We start from the raw sequence: 25,561 nt of genomic DNA on the forward strand, positions 1-25,561 counted from the left end.
AATTGGAAAAATAAGCACCTTATTCATGCACTTGCGTTGATAATACTACCCTAAATAATAAATTTACTTTATTAGATATTAAACTATATTGGTTTCAAAATTTTCTAAAATGTCACATCAAAAAAATAATGGGTGCACCCGATCGGGTACCCTTGACCCGCCTATGACCTGCATGCACGTACATTGCTCTTGCATGTTCAATTTCATAGACCTGGAATTAATTAAAATCTAGTTCATGTCAACACAAAGTCACATAATTCCATTCTTTGTACAAAATGCGTACAAGTTTGTTGTTGTTGTTGTTGTTGTTTTTTTTGTTTTTTTTTTGTTTTTGGCTAGATGAAATTGATTGACAGTTCCAATGTATGAAATTGACAACTGAATGATAAACCTATTACAAAATCTGCCATGCCACCACAGACTCGTTTAGATAGGCTATAAATAAAACGTCAGGATTGATTTATAGATGAACACGATTGTTTTAACTAACTTGATTTAAAAATTATGTTGAAGTATGGTAGTTTCTGGTACTGTACTTTCTAATTTTATAATAACATGTTTCCAGTTCTCCGTTAAAGAACAAAGAGGAGAAATACATGTACATGCACCTGGTAGCAAATAGAATTTTTTTTTCACATTACAATTCACGTCATGATTTTTAAAGTTCAACAAATTTTTATATCTTTTGTCCATAAATCCCTGAGAATAATCCTTTACATAAGACGGACTAATTTCTTACAATACCCAACAATGAATTATAAAAAAAAACACACAAAAACAGCAAACAAACAAAAGAAAAAACAAATTAAAAAACAAACAACCATTAACCCAGAGGATGAGATCTAAGGTGGGCATACATTACGAAAGAACAAAAAAAAATCACGAAACAAGTTTTAGACTGGAAAACACGGGAATACCGAAAAAAGGGGGGGATCCGGAATGAACTAAATACAATTAATAAGACCTAAAAGAAACAAAACGTGCAGCAATGGACAGAAAAGAAAAGGAGCTGTAGTCGTCCCATGTCCCAGGTGGAATGAAGTAGACCAAGTCCAATAAATCATAACTAAGAAAGAGTATGTAAGTGTGGCATTTAGTATACATGTCCTACACCAACATTTTAAAAAAGCAATCTAAAGGTGGATAACTCTATATCTCAGTAATGTTATAAAGGTATGAAGCAGTGTCTAATCAAGAAAAGAGGTGGAGGCGCCATATCATTTTTTAATATATAATCAACTAAAAGTGAATTCAGGCTCGGCGCGCCCTCCCGTTTTCCAAAAAAAAAAGATTGAAATGAAAAAGACAGCGCCCGTTCTTTTATTGCAGCAATGCTAGAGGTTGTCTGGCAAGCTATTTTCTGACTTGGTGCCATCCTAACATCTAGCATCTGACGTTAAAACCCACCGCCAATGTGAATTAGCTAAACATGTGTTTTAAAATATTTTTAAGTCTTTAATTTATATAAAAGAAGTTTAACCTATACCGGAAATCAAGTGATAAAAATCCTAAATATTTGTTAAATACCTAGAAAACATTTGTAACGAAGACAGTTGTCAAAATGACAAGCCATTTTGAATTAGGTCACTAATTTTACGGAATACAATGTTTTTGACAAAACGAATTTAAAGTTGGTAAATGCAATTCTTTGGTTAATTTGATATGTTCGTTTCGCAAATTTTAAAATCCATAATTTTATCAACCGGAATTACACACTCAAAACGCTAATTAATTTCACTGCTTTTACAAGGGATTTCCAGGATTGCTGGATTTTCTCAACAGGTAAGTCATTTGTTTTTCTTCAGTTTAGTCACCTTCTGCCGTGTTATGGTAAAGAAACTGTATAAAACGTTTCAAATGGCATATAGTTAACTATAATTCTGACGATTTCAAAGAACGGCGGAACGAGCGTTATGCAATATGGCGCTCGGAAGTAAGAGGTTTGGGTATGGAGGAACGGAATTCCAGCCTCTTACGATGTAGGAGTACCGTTTGTCCATTAGTTGTATTCGCCCCCGAAATTCTTTCTTCTTAATGTCTGTACCAATTCCTAGCAATTCACACCGAAAGAAAAACTTGTAAGTAATTTGACAGAAGAAAATTTGTTTATAACAAAACTCAATGTTTGTAAATTTCACTTGAACGCACAAAACAGCAATTAAACAGAAAATAATTGAGAAACAATTTTCATACACAACATACAGATTCTCCACCTCACCCATTTTTTATGACTTCTGGACCGGAACAACCTCTACATTCCTGGGGTAACACAAACTAGTTTGAAATTGAATACGTATCTTATCTGTGGTTTAAAAAAACTATAAAGGGAGACAATTATTTGTTAATGTAAAATAATTTACCTAAAACATCTACGAAACTTAACAATTTACCACCTAATCAATGAAATGGTATATAAATGAATCATAATTACCCCAAAACATCCCATACACTTATCTAAGCAATGATCTTTCGGAGAAACAGGACGCTTAAGTATAGAAAATATTTTAAATAATTTCTTTCTGTTCATATATGAAGGTACTACATTAAGTCCGAGGAAATGATTCAGTATTTGAATCACCATGACTACTCTCATAAACGACTAAGCCTAATTCTCATTCAGCTAATTTAACGGAGCCACGTTTATTGTGTACATGTAGCCGTGTAAAAGATATGGTATATTTCCAGCAAACTTGCTGTTGAAATTAGAGGTTGTTTTACACCAACTGAAAAGCACAATACTTAGTAATATATACTTATCTCCCTGCAAAATTGTTGATAAAAACTGACAGAATAATTCAGGGGCGGACCAAGAAATAAAAAAAGCTGTCCCTATGCCAATTTTCAAAGTTGTGTCTGGACCACACTTCCATCCTACATTGATATAACACATATACTAGTATATAATTTATTACCACAATCTTTACAACTGTCTAAAGACCTGTGTATGTTCGGGTGTCAAAAGAATAGGCCTGCAGTAGTGCTGAGCTTGTCGTAAAAGGCGACTTAATAATGCTCAGAACCGTAGCCGGGGGCTAGGGCGCTTTGCCCACAGAGCAAATGGGTTTTGTGCCCAGGTGGTGGAATGGCGTACCCCTGGTATGTTACATGCTGGGTTTGTAAGGCTATAATACGGAAAACCTGACCGTAAACCATAGTGGTGCACTGTGTTGGGGAAGATGCCACACGTTCCTCGCACGTTAAAAAACCCTCCTGTGGTATTCCCCCGGAGTAGGAACCATAGGGCTCCGCCACAGGAGGCTAAATTGCCCGACCATACCCACCTCTCCCTATTTCCAGTGGCAATCAAAATTTGTCGACCCCATTATCCATGTGTCCCATCCCATTTTTCATTTCATGTTCATTTTATCATCCACTCTATGTTCATCGCCTCAATATAGCTGAAATATTGCTGCTCGGGCGTTGAATCCCAACAAACAAACAAATAAAAATATAAACAGCATATCCGAGTCCCGCAGTTCCCGTGACATATATCTGATCAAAATGAAATAATGGTATGACCAAGTACACATTTACTATGTTTAACCCTCCTACAAAATATCAATAATATCCAACCAGCATTCCCAGATGAGTTATATTCACAAAATGCCTTATTGTGAAGAAATTGCAACAAAGTATTTCAAAAACTATCTAAGTCCCATGTCTAAACTCACCATATCACGCGTTTGGCAGTAAAAAAAGCAGTGATATGATCAAGTATAAACAAGTCTAATTAACTTCCTTACAAATCAAGTATCAACAATATCCATTTAGAGAAATTTTTATAGAAGTTGCATCCACGAAGTGCCCTACATTTGACACACATATTAAAGTCCCATAACTCTCGTAAAATGTGTCAAATCAAAATGCAGTGATATGATCAAGCATAAACAATTTAACCATCTTAAAAATAAAATGAATATCAACGATATTCAAATAGAGCTATACATTGAATACATTGTACACCATATCAAAGTCCCATAACTCTCGTAAGATGTGTCACACCAAAATGCAGTGATATATTTAAGTACACAAAATGTTAAACCACCGCATATATTAAAATTGAATATCAGCAGTACCCAACCTGAGTTTTCTTACTGCATAAATTGCAGGAAAATGAAAGAAATATAGAGCTATAAGTTCTCAAAAGAGAAAAAAAACAAACCAATTTGGAATTTTAAACGCCACATTTGACCGCCGCAAAACTTTTTTTTGTGAACCATTACGTCTACGCATTTAGTGATAAAGCATAATCTAAAAATCTGAAGCTGTAATAAGGGGACGCTGTACTTGCCTTAATAAAAGCAAAGAAAAAGATCGGCAAGTGGCGTTGTTCAATTTTTGCCAAATCAGGAAGTCTTTATCCATTGAAACAAAAATCACGAAAATTGAACAAATATAATTCTCCAGTTTGTCTAATATAGTTAGACAGTAATTATTTTATTATCTTTTCATTTTATTTAGATTTATTTCCAAACAAACGATAAAATTTGTCTTCACTTAGCGTTGGAGTTGATGAACGCAGGTAGATGTTGTATTTACCAAAGAGTCGTTAAATTTAAACAATCAATATATATTTAAGATGCAATGCGGCATTATTAGTTGAAGTTTAAAAGAAAAGTACACGTTTTACTACTATACATTGAGTTGAAGATTTAATTATTTAAGATTCTCTTTAAGGAGGTAGACCTAGGGTAAGGGACACAACTCTTAAAAATTATTGGAACGTTTGTATTCTGCATTTTACATCAATCTCATGTAAGCATCACAGTAACTTGGATTGATGTCATTCTGTTTCAAAAGCTTGATAGGCTTTGGTGAAATTGAATATGATACAAACACATCACTGATTTCAAGAGTTGCTTCCCTTACCCTAGGTCTACCTCCTTAAGTACGAGTCCATATAAAATTCAGACACTACAAATGATAATCAAAGCGCCGATGGTGCTGAATCTCGGAAGATATGAGATACTTATAAATATTTTAAACTTTTAAGGACGCTATTAAATGTGTAATCTAGACAACTCATTCTTTGGTTTAAACGTAGTCGTGTATGGATATCAAAGGCATTGATGAAATATAGTACAAACTTCCATATATGTAATTGAATTTTTCGTTGACAATCAGTTATGGAGAATATGATTTCAACTGTATACTATAACAATAAAAACGGACAGTATTTTAATAAGAAATAATCAAATTGATACATTTTGATATTCATCCGCTAGATCTCTTTCGCGGTGGAAGTACTTTTTATATGAGGCAGTTATCAAACGGATGTCCAGATGGTTATAAGTCTCAGAAGTCACATGACTTCCGAGTAAGAATGATTCATGTTGCAAAACGCAACCGAACAATCGATGTTTATTCAATCTGTATATGCCATATTTTTAACTAACTAGAGTCTTAATTTTCTGTAAACAGATCTGTATTTTGGAGAAAGCCATGAATTCATCGACGACTTAATTCAACCAAATCAAGAACGATAACTCTTGCAAAATGACAATTTCTTATATGCAATATTTATTTTTAATTTCATATGTTTGCATCAGTGGAATGACAATTGAGATTGGCTATATGGTCTGGCTATATGGTCTGGAACTGTTTCTGAAAAAGAATAAGAGACACTTTGGTGGTTTTTTTTAAAGTACGAATTACCTCCTGTCTGCTTTTTATAAAGACTTTAGAAATTTTTTAAAATCCCAATCTGATGAATGATAATTCTACTTAATGTTTTTTTTTCACTGAGAGGATGACAATATTGATTTGTAACTAACTTATAATGAACGCAATGTCGCAATTAATTGTTGTATATCCCCAGGGACAATGTATCTCAATTTTAGGATTATGTTTTCAAAGAATTTGTTTTTTTTTCAGGAGATATAGAGAAAATGATGATTAAGTTAACCTATACCGGGAAGTGTTGAATTAGATTAGATGCTGAAGTAGTATTTATAACACAACAATTGATTTTTTATATCTCAATGAAAATTAACTGTAAGAATACATTTCTCTTATTCTTGAGAACAGGAATTCAAATTTAACGATCGGTTTCCCAATAAATATACATTCTGGCCTACACCTCCCGGAAAATAAGTATATTTTCGGACCTCAATCCAGATACTTCATACTGTGAGATGGAAGTAAAAAATTCTTGACCCGATGTGGCTAAAAATAAATATTCTGACCCTACAAAATGTGCCAGCCCCCTTTCAGAATCAAATGGTCATCACATAAAAAAAAAATAAACAGGACGATAAAACTATGCAACCCTTACTCCCGAATAAGAAAGACACAAATATATTACGGGCGAATCCAGATTCCAGGTTGGGAGGGGTGTAAAGAGAATTAAAGCAAAAGCGTAGCGCTACAAGAAAATTTTTGCGGGTAGGGTGTGGGGTTAGAAATTGTGAAAAATCAAGATTTTATGCAAAATATATATTTATCCAATTTTATTTGTGGAGGGTTGTATGCCATGTTTTGCCCCCATGTATGCACGCCTGTTTCAATCGGAACTACTCGGATTATCTGGTCATTGGGAATTCCTTTGACTTTCTCTTTGCACATTAAAATGTAGCGGAAATGGCAGAGTAGTTCCGATTGCCTTTCTGGTTACACAAAAGAAAAAAACCTCTGATGCACTATACTCGGCGTCACATAAATAACATACTGTTAAAATTTGAATAAAAATATTTTCTACGACTTTATTGAGACCTACCGTCGTTTAAATTGTCTTAAATGACTTGCTCATTCGTTTAGCCAAACGGCTTCATTTAAGACAATTTAAACGACGGTAGGTCTCAATAAAGTCGTAGAAAATATTTTTATTCAAATTTTAACAGTATGTTATTTATGTGACGCCGAGTATAGGCGGAAGAATATGTTCTGTTAATTTGACCGATCCGATTCTAATATTATAGTTTTACTAGTTAAAATTTTAAACATTTATTTACTTTTTTCCTTACTCCTCGCTTCGCGCCAAAGTTCTTGACAGAGTTATTCATCACTATTTCTAGTGATATTTAACCAAATGTTTTGTGCCATCTGGTGAATAAAACTAATTTGAGTTGCGTATGACTACAATTCTGGCATTTTTTTCAAGAAGAAATTCTCATTTCTGCATCCGAGGTTATTTTATAGTGTAGCGGAAATAGCCAAGTAGTTCCGATTGCCTATTTTCTGTACGCAACTGCAAGTAAGCACCAGATTACTGTATGTTTGAACCGAAAAGTTGTTTACATTGTCAAGGTACATACATGTAATATGTAACAAATGACCCAGATTATCCATAGGCTTTTGATTTCGAATAAAATCTTTCAAATATTTCATTGTATTCGTTGTGTAATTGTACTAATTAATAAATGTGAAATTACACTCATGGACCATGATAAGAATAAGTGAAACTCAGCACTTAGATCGAGTATATTGTAGCTTATCTATGCCATATAATATGAACCCTTTTTCAAAACAGATGTAGTATAAAATTTCTTTTAGACGACACGAAGTATTTCGCTTCTTATGCTATACGCAAAATTTCTTCTTCCTATAGGTACATGAAACGATAGTTTTTTTTAATGTCTGTCGCTCGGTCAGCCGATACTGAGACAGTTTTACATATACATATTTAAGGACCAGGCCCGTAAATTGTATGTAGGCATGAAGGCAACTGCCTCCTAATGCAAATTTCCAAAAAAAAAAATAGTCAAGAAAAAAAAATAAAAAGGTAGAAAGGAAAGGAGATAAAAGGACGAAAAAAGTTCAATAATACATCTCATATTGGTGTGTGCATGAGTAATCAGTTACCCTGAATAACGCTAATGGTACATAATTATCTATTTTTCGGGCAATAACGCGGTAAATTTTGGAGTCGAATAACGGTAAATGGTAAAATCTGTGCCAATATTAGCTAAAAAGTCAAAATAATGCTAACAATAAAACCCCATCCGCAGCCTCTTATATCATCCATACTGTAACACGAGTTTAAAGTCGGCAATCGTTTGATGTTACTTGACTTCTTTTGATGTAAGTTTCCGAGCACGGACCTTTCGCAAACCGACAGAAAATCAATAAAACGCATTGCTTTGAAGTTCCGTGAGAGGACGCCGAGATGATCAGGTGACTTAATGTCATACCATAGTATGAAGGCATGTCTTGGTACAAGAGCCGCTGAATTTCAGTTGCAGTTGCTATTTTGTCATACATCGCAGCCATTGCAGAGTTCTGTAAATAAATCATTGCCAACATGTAAGTATTTTCAAACCAAAAAAAATGTGTCGCAATTATACTCTTACAATTACACTCTTTTTTGTTAAAAATCCTTACTTTACCCATCTGAATATGACAGTTTTACATTTACACATCCCGGAATAAAATTATTTATCATTGTCAATGTACTGATCTGTATACTGATAGAACCAAGTGTTTGTCAGTCCGTCTAAAAAGTTCAGTATGAATTCATTTGCGTTGTGATAACGATGTATAAAATCATAATTGGAAAAACTTTTTCCAATCCTCTTTTACGAATATGCTGGTAGAAAATAAAGGATATGGGTATATCATATATACATTTTGTAAAAGTAGACAACAACTCTTTCGGATAAACATGCAAATTAAAACCACACATTTTTCTTTTACAATGGCGACGATACCGTCCGTGCGTCTTGATCGGGAGGGGGTTAACCCCCAAACGTGAAAAAAAGCCAATTCTTTGATATACTAGAAATACAATGTCATTGACTGTTAGTCCTATATGAGTGGGTTAAGTGATTTTTCATATATATTCTCAAGTCGAAACGTCAAAGAAGTGAACAAGCCAGTCTGCAATCGTTCGGCTTCAAAGTAATTAGGAAAGAAAATGTCGAGACATCAAGAGTCGATGCTGGTGAAATGTCCGAGGCGTCAAACACAGGAACAGAAATGTCAGAAATTAGTTTTGATGATAAAGCACAGGACGATGAGGATGAACCTGCATGTTCCAAATCTACTGAAATGACATCTATATCTGGCACTGATGAGAGTGATCCTACTTCACCAACATCTGGCATAGATGAAATTGACCCTACTAACTTCAATAAACGTTCTTTATCGGATGACGATAGAATCAAACTCATCAAGATTAAATGGAATCCTCCAAATAGTTCCTACAAATTTCCAAAAAAACATCAGGGACGTCGGTACAATAAATCATGGGAAAGTGATTATCCGTGGCTTCGATATTCACCTGCACTCGACGGCGCTTTTTGCTCCGTTTGCATAGCATTTCAGGATAACCCTGGTGAAACTCAGCGTTATGCAGAATTTGTAACAGAGCCATTCAAAGACTGGAAGAATGCTACAGGGTCGGAGAGAGGTCGACTTTCGAATCATTCAAAGAGTGAACGACATCAGAAATGCCTTGAAAAAACAAATCTATTACTTTCAGTCTCGGATCAAACGAAGCCATCCATTGTTCAGTCTATAAGTAAGGCCTATAGTGACAAAGTAGAAAAGAATCGGGCAAAACTACTTTCTCTGATAGACGTAATTATTACTTTAGCAAAACGTAACATTGCCTTTCGTGGGTCCTGGAACAAGGACACTTCAGAAGAAGATGGGAATTTCATGTTCTTCATACATTGGAAATCTAATTTCGACAAAGTATTAAAAGAACATTTAGAACAGGAAAGGTCGTATGGCAAATATTTGTCACCAATGGCCCAAAATGAATTTATTCAATGTTGTGAACTGGAAATTAGATCTCAAATTGTTACAAGATGTAATAAGTCGGACTTCTTCAGTGTTATGGCAGATGAATGTGCTGACTGTGCGAACCAAGCACAACTCTCAATTTGTGTTCGTTATTGTTATACCGAAAACGATACATGCTTTGTTACAGAAGATTTCTGTGGATTTGTTGAGCTCGTGAAAACAGACGCAGAGACAATATCGACGTCCATTCTGAATAAACTTCGTGAATGGGGATTCGACCTTACACGCCTCAGAGGTCAGGGATACGACGGGTGTTCGACGATGTCCGGGGAGGTATCAGGTGTTAAAACAAGGATAATGGAAGAAATCCCGCAGGCGAAATATTTTGTGCATTGCCGATCTCATTGCCTTAACCTCGTAGTGGTGAACAGTTGCCAATCAGTCGTTGTAGTCAGAAATTTCATGGCAATTTTAGGCAAAATAACTTGGTTTATAAGTGCCTCTAGTAAACGCAAAAATATAATGAAGCCCATAATGAAAGATGAAGGACAATCTGATGTCAAATTTGATTTGATATATGATCAGGAAGAAGGACTTTTCAGTCAAGGAAAACGTCTGTTGCCCACTCTTGCAGAAACTCGGTGGACATCAAGAACTGACACTTTAACATGGTTACTTAAAAACTATGACAAGGTTCTAGATATCCTGGATGAAATTCAAAGCCAAACAGTGGGAAATTCGGATGCGACGTCATACAAGATGACCCTTCTTAGTTTTGAAATAGTAGTTGTTGCAGTTGTAACTCAGTTCTTGCTTGGCTACTTGAGACCTTTGTCAATTGAACTACAATCTGAGAAATGCGATTTAGTTGAAGCACATGTTCAAGCACGAAATTTGTCTGCAGTCTTTTTAGAGATACGTGAAAATGCCGATAATGCATTCAGTAGTCTTTTTGCACGAGCTTCCAAAATCGCAGATGATAATGAAATCACAATAAGCAAGCCAAGGACATTGGGGCGGCAACGACACAGGGCCAATGCTGAGGCTGTAACCGTAGAACAGCATTTCAGAATCAATGTATTCCTACCACTAATTGACCATATAATCAAACATCTAAACGATAGATTTCCTGATAGCATTAAGCCAATGCTCTATGGATTTTATCTTTTACCTTGTAACTTTCAAAAGCTTACGGATGAAGTGATAGAATCTATAACCAAGGAATACAACAACGATATCCCACATCCCGACGGCCTCCCGCAGGAGATACACAGATGGAAAACGTTGTCAGACATTCAAGGATTAGGTTCCAAGTGTTCCCTAGATGAAATTTTGAAACATACGCAGTTCTATCCGAACATTAAAACAATTTTCCTTCTTCTGTTGGCATTGCCCGTTGGATCATGTAGTTGCGAAAGATCGTTTTCCGCACTAAGACGTTTAAAAACTTGGAACCGTTCAACAATGACGGAAGCTCGTTTGTGCGGTCTATCCATGATTCACATTCATAGGGATGATAGTGTTGGCAAAATTGATCCTCTTGAAGTTCTCAAGAGATGGGACTCTTCTGGACACAGGAAAATCTTTCTAGCATTTGAAAAAGAATAATTTCAAAGCATTTATTTGAATATTTAGTGCCCAATTTACCCTTATGTCTGATCTATACAGAAATAATGGTTTGGTTGCCCTTTCGCCCAGTCCCTTCGTCCATAACATGTTCGAACGAGTGCCTATTATAGATGCCAAAATATTTATTAATATAAAAACGGGTTATAGTATGATGAATGCGCGGTAAAGGGTAGCTTACGTGGAAATATTTTAAAGTTTTCTTAGAAACTTACATTATGGTGGGTTTGTTAGGTTTTGTATGCAACACCAGATTAGCACCTCAGAAATGGCCAGAAAGCAGGATTTCGCATCAAAATGTGCTCAGCTTCTGGGGGGCTAGCCGCCCCCCAGACCCCCGCCTCCTATTAAATCCAAATCAATTTCCGGCCTTAAGGACTGAATGTTTCATGGGCTTGGGAAAGCAATGGCCGTAGCAAATTTTCAGTGAAACGCAAATGCGGGTAATTTTTGTTATTTTACGTCATGAAAAACAACGAAAAATTATGGTTATGTTTACAAACTAACAAGATGTATGAACCGAATTCATCTATCACTATGATTCGTTTTGGATATATAGAATCTACAACGATAACGAGTTGATTATGGAATTTTTCACATCGAGTGAAATAAATTTTATAGTTTTGATCGCGAGGCTTGCCGAGCTATTCAAACTATGAAATTTATTTCACGAGAAGTGAGAAATGCATAATCAACAAGCTTTGAGTGTAGATTCTGTTTCTCTGGGTTCTGATCGGTTTGCACATGTGACCATTCTTCAGGCTTACTAGAAGCGCGAATTCGACTGACTCTATTTCCAACGTAGACATAGAAGCGACGGGTCTCGTTTGTAAGGTACCCAAGAACTACGACTGTCTATGTAATAGTAGAAATAGTCTGGGGTAATTATAAGCTATAGCTGGTCACGTATAATGTGTGCTACCTCTATCTAAAATTGCGGCGCACAACTCCAAGCGAGGTATAGTGTGCCCGTGGCACGGTGCAACTTTGGCTTTGCCTAACAGAAAGCTGACGTTTGACGTGTTAGCATCATAAAGTTTCAGATAGGCTACTGCTCCGACAGCGTCTTTGGAGGCGTCTGAGAAGATATGGACCTCGCGTTTAACACTGCTACCGAATGAAGATCCATTATACTTTCGAGGAACACGTAGAAGTTCCAACTGGTGTAATGACCTAACCCAAGATTGCCACTTCTGTTTGAGAAAAAAGCCCCGTGTAGGTCCGGATGTTAAAAGAATAGGCCTGCAGCAGCGCTAAGCTTGTCGTAAAAGGCGACTAAATAGTGCTCAGAACCCAAGCCGGGGGCTAGGGCGCTGTGCCCACAGAGCAACTGGGTTGTGTGCCCCAGGTGGTGGAATGGGGTACCCCTGGCGTGTTACATGCTGGGGTTGTCAGGCTATAATACGGAAAACCTGACTGCAAACCATAGTGGTGCATCATTTCATGTTCATTTTATCATCAATTTCATGTTCATCGTCTGAATATAGCTGAAAAATAACTGCTCGGACGTTAAACCCCAACAAACAAACATACGTTTAAAGTAGAATGGAATTCACCAGGAAATGTGTTGTGTATTTGAGAAAACCAAGATAGAATAGATCAAATCATGTGACCTTAAGCCAGTAAATGTTTACTTTAACGTGTTCGTTCAATAAGTATAAGACCCATATCATACGAGATAGATTTGACATAGTTAACCCACCTAAATTTGATTGGATTATTGTCATGCAATTTAATCACAAGCCTTAACATTAGATTTGACAGTTTTTTGTTCTTTTTGCATAGTTCTTGCCCCAAAAGCTTACCATTCTTGCTTTAACAAATATTTCAAGTGGAATTCTCCCTCTCTCCCTAAACCATAAAATTTGGAGTGCTGCTTTCAGCTTATTGATACAAAATTTGAGAAGCACCATTTCAATGTTTTGCATGCTTTCAAAACCCAAGGCCTCAGAGGAATACAACAGTATTGGTGATATTAAACTATCGAATAATTTGAACTGTAAATCCATTGGCAGTGGAAAGTTTCGTAGTTTCATAGAGAGCAAAAAGTGCTTTTTGGGCTTGATCTATTAGACACTTTCTTGCAATAGTGAAACTGTCGTTGTAATTTAAAACCATGCCTAGATATGTATACGTCTCTACTATCTCGATATTTTTGTTATATATTTGAAATTGAAAATGTTGTTTACACTTTCTTTTAATGGGGACAACTACTTTTGTCTTTTCAGTATTAACTTGTAACTTCCATTCGTCACAGTAATAAGCAAACACAGCCAATGCTTTTTGTATATCTTTCTTTGTGTCTGACGTTATAATTGTATCATCTGCATAAAGCATCACAACTATTTTTACATATACATCAAACATCACAGAGCATGACATTTCTATCAAATCATTTTTGTACTTCCCTGTCTTGCGAAAAGATATCTAGATCATTAAAAACAAATAAAATAAAATGAGAACAAAAAAGGTGACATGTCCTCTCCTCGTCTGACACCAATTGCACAGTTAAAAAATGCAGAGTTTACCTTGATGCCTGATACAAGACTTAATATTCTGATACATATTGAAAATAACTGAAAATATTTTCCCTGCTATTTTGGATTTGTTAACGTTTAGCCACGGACAATCTTTTCGAACTGTTTCAAATGATTTTTTAAAGTCAACAAATGTGCAAAATAGTTTCTTACATTTTGAAAAATATATAGCTAAAAGACAGTGTAACACAAAAATATCATCATAGAATAACTCCTTCGAAATTCAGTCTGTGAATCTGATTAGATCTCAATCTGATCGGAACTGTAATTGTTCAGGTCCGATGCCAAACATTTGTTCTTATAAATAGATACAATAATTCTTTGTGACCAAAGTTCTGGTACAATACCTGTATCGAGTACTAATTTAAAAATCTTTAAGTATACAGGCATAAGCTCCAAAACAGTGATTTTTAGATACAATTCATTGACTCCACAGGTTTTGCCATTTTTTAGATTTCTAATATTTTTAATTATTTCGTCCTCAGTGATCGGACCATCAAATAATTCATTCAATGAACTTGGTAACTTTTTTTTACAAAATGTTCAAAATCGATAAGTTTATGTTTTTCTATGTTTTCTTTTACATTTAGTTCTAGGAAAAATCGTACAATGTATCTACAGAAATATCGCTTTTTTCTATTTTTTTGTCTATGCTGTTTAATACTTTCCAAAAAGCCTTTGGATTGGAATTGTTTGCTTTCTGCATATTATTTCCAACTTTATTCTGAAAGGTATCATGCGCTTTTTTCATTTCACCTTTATATTCTTTGCTTGTATGTTAACCAATTTAAAAAAAAACTACATCTCTTCCTGCCTTTGTGGAATTGCTTTCTACTCTCTTTACATTTATCATTAAACCAAGGTTGATTTTTGTCCTTATGTTTCCTGATTGTTTTACCTCTATTTTTACCAACAGTTTGAACAGCTTTAGACCGAAAATAATTTCGTATTCTCTAAACTCTGTTTTCAAAGTTATTTTGATTTACAGAATTCTTCCCAACTGATGCTAAATTATCAATCTCTACTTTTATTTCATCTAACATGCCTTCGTGATCATTCCTTACGCTATTAACAAAATCTGATCGCTTCTTTTCGCCCCATTTGACAACCCTTTCATTTTCGCGGTCACAATCTCTTTTACCAATGTTATACACAGTTGAACTTTGAATTTCAACATGTAAAAGACAGTGTACATTTGAAGTTAATGAGTTAAAATCGTCTACCCAGATTTCTGTTATAAATGGTCAAGTACCTGACGATGACAAAACTAATCAATTATACTAGTATCGTTACGTTTTCTTTTCCAAATACCTTTATCTTTGCATAACCTGCCGTTACATATGTAAACATTATTTCTTTGGCAGAACTGAATTAACTTATGACCATAATTATATACACTACAGCAACACTCTCAATACTGAAGTATTCATTGTTAAGTCGAATTTGATTGGTTGATTTTTTCGTTCATTTTTTTTATGAACAGTTGTTTTAACTTAATTCATGACGGGGAAGATTAGCCCTTTTCTCAAATGAAACCAAGCGCCTCTAGGTCGGAAATGATTATATCCGGAATTAAAGGCAGTGTATAGGTCGCTGCCCATGATTTCCATGACCGATGGGAGCATGATCCATATGTGGTGATTAGTCAGAAGAATGAGGACATTCCATTTTTTCTGGTGAGGAAGGAGAATGGGGAAGGAAGAACCAGGACTGTTGATCGCAACTTACTTTTACCTATTGGAATACTTCGAGACAGACCAACACCTGCACCACGGAAAGCAACACCTGCAAGATTGATACCTGCCAAAGAACCGGACCAGACCAAACATGATGAAACAGAGGATGTTGCATCAGATGAAGAGTCAGTATGGGTTCATCATGTCATTGGGGAAAAGGAACAGAGCAACGGTGGTTTAGTCATTGCTGATGTGGATTCTGTTCAGAGAACACATCAGTTATGAAACATATATTTGCTTCAGGTTTTGTATGATGTGTCATACTGTATTATACCAGACAGTTAACCTGACCTTTTCATCTATTTGAGAGGTAAGCAGTAAGTTGTGTTTTTATTATAATTTTTTGTGTTAACATACCATTTGTGGCAATGTTTGGCAAACTTATGTTTTGCTGTTATTTTAAATCTAACATGTTGCATACAATTAATAGAGTATAAGAGATCTGTACAGAATACTATTATGTCAGAAGTTACAAAATTATATGTCAATCATGAATAATTATAATTCATACATGTAGAGGCAAGATATAATGAGTCTTAGAGACAGACAAATACATGAAAACATAATCTATATTTTATTCTAACAATATTGTACAGGTTGACAGAATATGTTCTTTATTTAAAAATAGAGTTATCTTTCTTATCTCTGTACTTAAAGTATTTTATTGTATTACAGGGTCAATTAATTTATTTGTAACAGATTCCAATCTGCCTTATCAATAAAAGAACCCTAAATCATCCATGTGTATTTTGTGGATCCCAATATGGTTTCATGAAGACTGTCAATATATATAGTAGACATGTTTAAACAGAACTAATAATGTAGTTTAAAATGTGATTGCCTATTCGAACAGCGTAAAAAAACGGGGGGGGGGGGGTGAAACCTCTGTTTCGGGCAAGAGAATATCGTCATAACTACAAAGGGTTCTCTAGACCATTGTGATCGCCCAACTGAACTATAAATGGTGGTATTTGGCACCAAAACAGCAATAGAGATACTGGGGCTTTTAAATGAAATGAAGTCAGAAAACGGTTTAGGACAATGCCCATGTTTCAGTTTTCGCAAAATTGGCCCAAACTGCGTCTTTCCCTGTACTTCCTAAACCACAAACTAGTACTTTATGGTGTTAATCTGTTTAATAGACATCTTTAAACAGGACCGTTTAATATGTTAAACCAAACACTATGCAAAACGAACAGTCCAAAACCAACACAAAGTCAATATTACACCTGTTCGATCATATAATACGAATTAAACATGAATCCTATCTAAACAAGCTAGAACAATCGATGTTTTTGGCCTGTGTTGCACTGCAGCTGTGGTTCATAGTTCATAGTTCATAGATGCTGAGGAAAATTATGGATGGATAATCGGAATATGGAACATTTTTCCCATTAAAATTATGGAATCACAATTCCCTGATAATATGCACAGCTACATATGGTGCCCTTGCTACATACACTCTGTTTGGTAGTTGTAGAGGATTTGCAATGACAAACTGATACATGATGATTTCCGGTAAATTTCTGAGTACTAAGAGGCATAACTCTTAAACTTCGACCATCACAATGTCCAGGTAATATGAAAAACTACTATTATGTTCTTGCTTCATACCAAGTTCCAGCAATTTCTGTTGAGTAGTTTCAGGGGAGTTGCGATAACTAATTGAAGTGTTACGGACGGACGGACGGAGTAATCCAGCTTCTAGACCTGCTTCGCAGGAAAAAATATAAATCAACACACCTGTATAACTAAACCCCGAAAAAGCAAAATACCTTGGTAAACCAGGTACTGAGTAAACAACCGAATGTAATACTGTGTAACCAGGATACCTCTCTATGTCAATCACTGAGTAAACATGAAACCTGTCTAATCCAGACAACAGGTAAACAAAACCCTGCAAAACACAGCACTGTGTAACCAGGATACCTTTCTTAACAAATGCTGAGTAAACATGGTACCCTTCTTCACCAGAGTTTACAAGGCAACTGTTTAAAGTCATCAATGAGGATTCAGGATACCTGTCATAACAAGACACTGATTGTGTAAGAGACATGACTTAAACAAACCCTTTGTATACAAAAATCATGGGTAAACCAGGCCATGATTAAACAAGAAACATGACTAACCTAAACCTTAAACCTTAGAAAATTTAACCCCAAATATACATAAACCCATACTTAACCAAACCCTAACTATACAGGAAACCTACAAAATGTAAAAAGCAAAACCCTGAGCATACAGAAAACCTGACTAAACCAAACCATTAGTACACATGAAGCCTACATGTAACCATATGTAATTACACCAAACCTGTTCTCACCGGAAAACTTATTTAAAAATTTAGCAATATTGAAACGATACACTAGCAATATTGACCCTCATATATATATTTTTTTTCGTTCTTCTTTTTTTTTTAAAATGTTATTCGTATTTTTGTTTCATGTTTTTGTCACGTTTTCAACAGGACATTGTCAGCATTTTTGCTATATTATTAAAGCTTCTTTTGCTTTGCTCATTGTTAAAAATTAGCCCATTACGAAGTACCTCTTTCGTTTTAACCCAAATTTGGTGTTTCAAGAATAGCTGAGGACACTTACCCTACCGTAGCACTCGGTCCATACTCCCAGTTATCAGTGTAGTAAAGATTGTTCATTCATTCTTTAGTGACCGTGTGTTTTATGTAATTCATGCAGCAGATGTTTTGTCTGTTTTCGTTGTGTAGTTTTTCTAACCGGATTATGACAATCAAGAAAAAACAAAATTAGGAAATACAAACGTGGCTTTAGAGCCGAACATGGGATATCTAAGGCCATTAACAACAAACATTTAATTACCGGTACAGGAGAAGATCCAGATATTTTGAAAAGTTCCAAGCTATCATTTGCTAAATAAATAAATTTTTTTTCAACAAAGGGGTGCCAACACCTAGCACCCTCTCTCCTGGATTCACCACTGTAAGCACATCACGTACATATATATATGTAAAGGTCTGAAAAATTCCTAACGATGTTAGAACTGTCAAATTTGCGATGCAAATTTTTGGTCGATTCCTCCGCGGGACTCGAACTCGTACCGTTGTGACATCTATAGCAACACCGCCTGCACAAAATCCAGCGCCCTAGACCACTTGGCCAGCTACACTATATAGACCCTTCTATGAGTTTACATCATAAATGTTTTGTGAATCGTTTTGTTGTAAAACTATCGCAAATCCGATCTTTGATTTATTGGTGTAGCAATGCCAAAATTATGGCGAACCTAGAAATGGAGTCCAGTGTAGTTGAATTACCTCCCGTTGGATAGTATATCATGAGAGATACAAAATTATGAAGACATTTCTTGTAAATCAAAGAATAAAAGTATGTTTAGACTACTGAATGCAACATTACATGTATTTATGTCGTTGATATTCGGAAAACTTCCCTTCTAAGTAACCCGAATAATTTAGTCTCTCTCCGTATCAGTTTCTCTTTTACTTTTGAGGTAGTAATGAAGACCGGATTATTCGGGTTACGCCTCTAGACTACATTCAAGTTGTTACAAAGAAAGTATGCAAAACTGAAGCAAAATTTCATGAAACAGAAAATGCAATAAAACCAAATTGAACAACTCACCCACAAAGTAAGAAATTTATTATTTACTTCGAGAGGAAATCACGGAAACCAGGATTAGAACGTTAAAAAACAATCAAGAAGAAAATCGACCAGACAAAGAAAATAAACAGACACAACAAAGATTGACTGATTGATTGTCCGGGTTTAACGCCCGAGCAACAATATTTCAGCTATATTCAGTCGTTGAACATGAAATGGATGATAAAATGAACATGAATGATGATGAAATGAAACAAGGGATGGGACACAAGGACAATAGGGTGGACAACTTTTGGTTGCCCCTAGAAAAACGGGGGGGGGGGGTAGGGTCGGGCAATTTAGCCTCCTGTGGCGGAGCGCAAAGGTTCCTACTCCTATTGAATACCACAGCAGGGTTCTTTAACGTGCGAGGAACGTGGCATCTTTCCCAACACGATGCACCACTATGGTTTGCTTTCAGGTTTTCCGTATTATAGCCTGACAATCCCAGCGTGTAACACGCCAGGGGTACCCCATTCCACCACCTGGGGCACACATCCCAGTTGCTCTGTGGAAAGAGCTCCATAGCCCCGGCTAGGTTTCTGAGTACTATTTAGTCGCCTTTTACAAGCTTAGCGCTGCTGCAGGCCTATTCTTTTGACACCTGGACCTGCACGGGGCGGCACAACAAAGAACCAGAAATAAATTACATGGACAAAGGAACAAATGATAATGAGTAAACTGGAATACATTTAATATCATTAAACCAAGGTTAATTTTTGTCATTATCTTTCCGGATTTTTTTATTTCCATTTTTTACCAGAAGATTTTACAGGTACAGTCTGAAAATAACTTATGGACCAGTACACCGGTAGGGTTCTTTATTGTTCCAGGCATATAGGTCTACGTTAATCTATGTAGCTAATGTATCAACACAGGTATCCGGGGTCGGTATTTGTTTTGTTTTTGTTAAAAAAAAACTTGTACTATCCACATGAAGTTTTCTGATATATGGGGTCGACATGTATATAGGACGAAGTTTCGTCCTATATACTAGTCGACCCCCATATATCAGAAAAAAATCGTATGGATGGTATATGCTTCGTCCTACTAACCAGTCGACCCCCATATATCAGAAAACATCATATGGATAGTGTAAGTGCAATATTAATTTACCTGTGTGTATGAATAGTCTTTAGCTCCTCTTCGTTTTGGATTATGTTCGTTTTTTATTTTCCTCTTTTCATGTAAATGGATGTAATGCACGGATGCATTTGAACAAGAAAAAACAAAACTGACAAAAAGAATCGATTATATATTTTTTACCGACGGTAATTAAGATACATGTAGCATTTTTCCTCAACCAACAAAATCTCTTTTAGAGCTGTGAAATAAGCCAACCGTTAAAATATGGCAAGCCATATTGATCACTATAAATGTCTCCGTTCATTTGGTATGTCGAATGCGTTCTTACGTATATGATATCACCTGAGTCTAAATTCACAATGGCGCTTCCAGCGGACATGAGGCTGTAGCAGTTATATGAATGAACATAGACTGAACCTAATACATCAGAATTCTTCATGATTTCGAAGGATCCATAGTTATCGCAATTTACTCTAGGTGAGAAACTAAAACCATAAATTCCTTTTCTATCGCAGGTAAATATTCCACTGTGTCTGTTGTATGCATTATTAATGTTAGTCACGACTTTGTCAAAGATCAGTGTATGGTGTGGTCCTGGGTTATGTTCAGTATGGGTCAGATATGCATAAAATGCCGTCGCAGATTTTTGCGTAGAAGGTGTTGACGTTGGTACTGGACTCAATAGTCTTGATTCTGAAAGACAAAAATATTATCTATTGATATTATACTTGAAATCCACATAATTCATTTAGTTTATTTCTGAATAAATAGGATATGCATAAGATCATCCACATATATTTAAAATTTCTTATCCGTTTTTTATATATACATAATACCCACACAAATATATATGATCACCAGGATCCAGTTTCGGAAAAAAAAAGAAAAATTGCGGTTACCTTCAATCGTTTCTGAGCTGAAATATTTTTCAATCATATTACTTGAATTTTTATGAAACCGTGCCTAATAGGTTTTGCATTTTAAATTGCATTATATTTTGCAAATTTTTGTGCAAACAAATAGGAAAAGTAGTAGAGTGTCAATAAGTAAAATAATACACGCATTGTATTAAAAACTAAAATGAAGGTATACTTGAAATAAAGATTTTCAGATGCAATCACGTCGAATATCTAACTATTGAACTTATATACACATGTCCTCCTTCAAATTGCAAACCTGAAAAAACGGTTACAAAGGTAAATCAAACACACTAAGTCATTTGTCATATATACAATGCCGGTTCGGTAGTTCCGGTGTAGTAAACTCGCCTCGAGTGCGATAGAAAATGGGTTCGACCTCGACCGAGTCTCACCAAAAACTTCAAACTATTACTTGTTGTCACTGCTTCTCCGTCAAGCTTGCGCAATTTTAGAGTATAGAGTGACGAGTGGTGCTCGTAGCCAAAATTCCATGACTGAGTGTTGTGGCATACTTAATGGCGCGCTGTTGCTCCATAGGGCTAGCAGAATAAAAATCCGCCGTTTCGGCCTATTACAAAGCAGGGTCAGCTTGATCTACATGTAGGTCAATCGTCATCGTCCTGAAATGCATGAAAAATCTGCCAAGGACGTTAAACCACAATCAGTCTATTTATAATGAAATAAAAATGTGTTCCTTTTTTTTTTTTTGAGTTCGAGCCGCCAATATTACAAGAGGCATAAAGTCAACCTCTACCAGATCATATACTTCAAAAGCTTAAAGTCTTGCTTTTCCGGATGCACTCCACATAGAAGATACAGCGACGGTTGGTTGATCGGTAGTCAAAATAATGTCTCAGAGTATCTAGGCTACAACGAGGTTTGGCAATTCTAAGCTCCAAAGATTTCTGACAAGTCTTACTTACATCGAGTTTTGACCATTCTAGGCTAGAACAATTTATGACAATTCTAGGCTACCACGATTTTGAAAAATTCTAGGTTTGGCAATTATAGGCAAGAAGATTCCTCACAGGACAATTCTAGATTTACCCTGACAAATAGAGCAATAGAGAGGTGAGATCTGACCCCACTGTAATCATAGGAACACCTTTGACTGATTGTGACTTTTATTGAATCGATGACACATTACCTCTGTGTAGCGGAACAAATTCTGCCATAATTCCTGGCATAGTTTTGGTCTTCTCGTTCGTGTTCAGGGACGGCATAACGTTAGATGCAGGTGGTGTTTCTTTTGGTAGAGCATAGTCATCGCCTCTTGGAAACGTAACTAGTTCTTTTAGTACATCAAGTTCTTCCTTTTGGAAAATATCGTTTTTCCTTAGCCCAGCGGTTTCTGATTTCAAATGTTCTATTTCCTTCTTTTGAAACACAACCGTCGATCTCAAATTACGTATTTCCGAGTTTTGATTTTCTATAATCTCAGCATATTTTTCAGTTAAGCTTTCTAATGCTTCCAGTCGGGTTTCGTAATCAGAATTTCTATAGTTTGAAGCTTTAACACTATTCCAGGTCAAAAGAATACACCACAGCAAAAGCACCATATTGAACCAATCTTTTGGTATGCCATTAAAAGCAGTTAAACTGTTCAGATAAGAATTGTAATGTATGTTGGCCCTGTTGTCAACAGATAAGGTAAACTAGACTACCTACAATGTATGAAATGCTTAACTAGAAGTTCTTAGAATACTCTTGTAAAATTGATTTTTGGATAAACTATATTTAGTTCATAGCATACTTGTTTAAAATCATATATAAGTTGCTTCTCTGCTACTGAAAATGATATACATGTATACCATTCAATATTTTCAAGTATCATATCACAACTCAAACGTTATACCAGAGCTTGCCGAAACTACGCAGACTTTTTGTATCGCGCTAGAACTCTTAACAAATATGCTTCTGGAACAGGGTTATGTTGCTACAAAATTGAAGTCATCACTACAGAAGTTTTATGGTCGTCATCATGAGCTAGTGGATCGTTATGGTATATCCATCTGCACCATGAAAACTGATTTATTCAACGGGTCATAGTTTTCCTTTCCTTGTTTGTCTAACCCGGACTTGACTTTTTATGAGCAACTCGGCGGATGTTTCTAGAAAAGCATAGAACGCTTACCCTACCGGTAGCCCTGGTCCATGCTCCCAGTTTTTAGTGGAGTCCGAGTTGCTCATTTTCTATTGTTACTTTGTATGTATGATTTTAGTTACGTTATGTTCTTTCTTGTGTATGTCTGTTTTCCATGTCTGGTCTTTGTCCCTGGATTACATTCTTTTGATTACCACTAGAATCTTGGTTCCCTTGATTACTTTTTCAAACATTTGAAGTTGGTATCACAGATTTGTTATACGAACCTTTAGCAGCTGTACATTGTTATAATTTGGCGTAATATTATACAGTTATCGTCATACTTTGTTCATTACTTCTTACATCATAATACAGCATTAGAAGACAATTGTAAAAAGACAAATATAAACACTAAATAATATTTCATATACACAGGCAAATATTTTTCACGTGAAATTCATGTTAATCGAGCTTCACATGAAATTCATGTGAAATTTATAAAATTAACATAATTTTCATGTGAAATTCACTAAACACGAATTTCATGTGAACATTTCGTGTGAATTTCACGTGAAGGCTCCATCCACCCGAATTTCACGTGAACTCTGTCACTTAGTTTATTTGCTCAATTCATGTGAAAATTACGTGAAATTCATGTGAAAATCATGTGAAATAACTTTGCCTGTGTATAGCATTTTAATAAAATATGTTCATTTACAGGTGCCTGGTTAGGTATCCGGCGTGTTTTAAAGACTAAATAATAAATCATATATAGCATTTAAATAAAATATGTTCATTTACAGGTGCTTGGTTAGGTATCCGGCGTGTTTTTCCTGGTGTCAACATCAAAGGGTGTGTGTTCCACTGGACACAGGCTGCATGGTGACATGTCCAAGAGTATGGTTTGGTGAGAGCCTACAGACATCAACAAGCAGTCCACACATGCATACGCCAGCTACTAGCTTTGCCATTCTTACCAGTAACACACATAAGGGACACCTTCCAGAACCTCAGTGAAAGAGCCAACACGCCAATAGATCTATTTCATAAAATATTTTTTCATTTGCTTTTTTATGTGAGCTTAGGGGTACTTGTCAATGGGATGATGTGAACTGCAATACCACTGTTAATATTGATAAATAAAAAATCTTGGACAATTGCAATATACATTTTAGTATATTGGGAACGTTTGTATTTAACAATATTTTTTTGACATATGATTAATGTTGTCATTTAATTTTTCAGGTTGGCACAACAGACTGAATACTGCTACCAAACATGCTGGTTCTCCGTTCTTGTCCCAGACCTTCAGACCGAAGCCGAAGCAGTAGACGTCAGTGTGCGTGCCGACGATTTAGAACGAGATGTCCGCCGTAAATACACATTACTGGAACAACTAATCCAAACTGCATGGGAACAGTATATGAATGATATCATCTCTACATCAGACTTCTCAAAGGTTGTTTCCAGACTCTACAGGCCTACCAACAACCCACTAGCCTAAGTTCAGCCACAGCAGTAATTGCATTAAGAACTGAATTTTGAACAATAAATTAATTACTCTTGCATTGTTTTAGTGCTGAATTGTCAGAAGTATCATGTATTGAATTTACATGTGCTGTGATTAACAATTTTTTTATGTTTCAGTGCCGTTTCTTTGTTTTGTATATTTTCCTAATGATTGTTGCTATAAGTAATCTTATTAGTGCTTGTCTTTGTATTTTGTCATGCTTTTGTTAATTAATAAGTAAGAAGATGAATGAGATATGTTGTGAGTGTGATGGTATACATGTACAACTGTTTTTGAATGTTTTGAATGAGTTAGCGTTAAAACGTAATGAAAATATGTTTCTTTCTTGTTTTGTCAATGAATGATGTTTCATAGTATTTTGTAAGTGTGATGGTGTACAACTGGTTTAAATGCTTTGAATGATTATCAATATGTTGAATAAAGATAAATACATCATATCATATCAAAGCATAAAAAAAGACTCAGTGCCAAAAATATTACAACCATGTTGAAAAAAATTAGAAAGAGAAAAAGGAAACAAAAATAAAAAAAAATAAATTATAAAATACTCCTTACATCATCATCATTATTAGATTTAATAACTGTCTTTACACAAATCTTTATCATAAATATTCATGACAAGATATTATCTTCTTTTTTTTTCATCATCTGTGGAAGGTACATGTCATGAACCTTTTTAAATATGTCTCATTTTAATTTTGCTGTTCATCCATGATAATATCA

General features: G+C 35.5%; 2 protein-coding genes and 1 long non-coding RNA gene across 3 annotated transcripts; 2 read left to right on the forward strand and 1 right to left on the reverse strand.

The window, feature by feature from the left end:
* Nucleotides 1-1,702: 1,702 nt before the first annotated feature.
* LOC148603063 (uncharacterized) lies at nt 1,703-25,380 on the forward strand. Its single transcript, XR_015916569.1, has 3 exons — nt 1,703-1,782; nt 24,111-24,214; nt 24,553-25,380. It is a non-coding gene; the product is annotated as an uncharacterized LOC148603063 (long non-coding RNA).
* LOC148603064 (52 kDa repressor of the inhibitor of the protein kinase-like) lies at nt 8,884-11,292 on the forward strand. The gene has a single exon (XM_088553356.1). It carries the CDS (start codon nt 8,884-8,886, stop codon nt 11,290-11,292), a length of 2,409 nt encoding a protein of 802 aa, XP_088409482.1.
* On the reverse strand, nt 20,459-22,845 carry LOC148603065 (uncharacterized). Its single transcript, XM_088553467.1, has 2 exons — nt 22,372-22,845; nt 20,459-20,997 (listed from the first exon to the last, which is right to left on the reverse strand). Exons 1-2 carry the CDS (start codon nt 22,781-22,783, stop codon nt 20,537-20,539), a joined length of 873 nt encoding a protein of 290 aa, XP_088409593.1. The 5' UTR covers nt 22,784-22,845; the 3' UTR covers nt 20,459-20,536.
* Nucleotides 25,381-25,561: the final 181 nt, after the last annotated feature.

The sequence above is a fragment of the Perna viridis genome, chromosome 11 (assembly GCF_037379345.1).
Source record: "Perna viridis isolate PV_CMFRI_1.1 ecotype Kerala chromosome 11, ASM3737934v1, whole genome shotgun sequence".
In the NCBI taxonomy this organism is placed as follows: Eukaryota; Metazoa; Mollusca; class Bivalvia; order Mytilida; family Mytilidae; genus Perna; species Perna viridis.

Excerpts from the sequence above, each read along its gene's own strand:
- LOC148603064 (XM_088553356.1), top strand. The coding sequence starts at position 8,884 with ATGTCCGAGGCGTCAAACACAGGAACAGAAATGTCAGAAATTAGTTTT.
- LOC148603065 (XM_088553467.1), bottom strand. The coding sequence starts at position 22,783 with ATGGTGCTTTTGCTGTGGTGTATTCTTTTGACCTGGAATAGTGTTAAA. Across the intron at positions 20,998-22,371 it reads ATTTGTTCCGCTACACAGAG|AATCAAGACTATTGAGTCCA; the intron begins GTAATGTGTCAT and ends TTTGTCTTTCAG.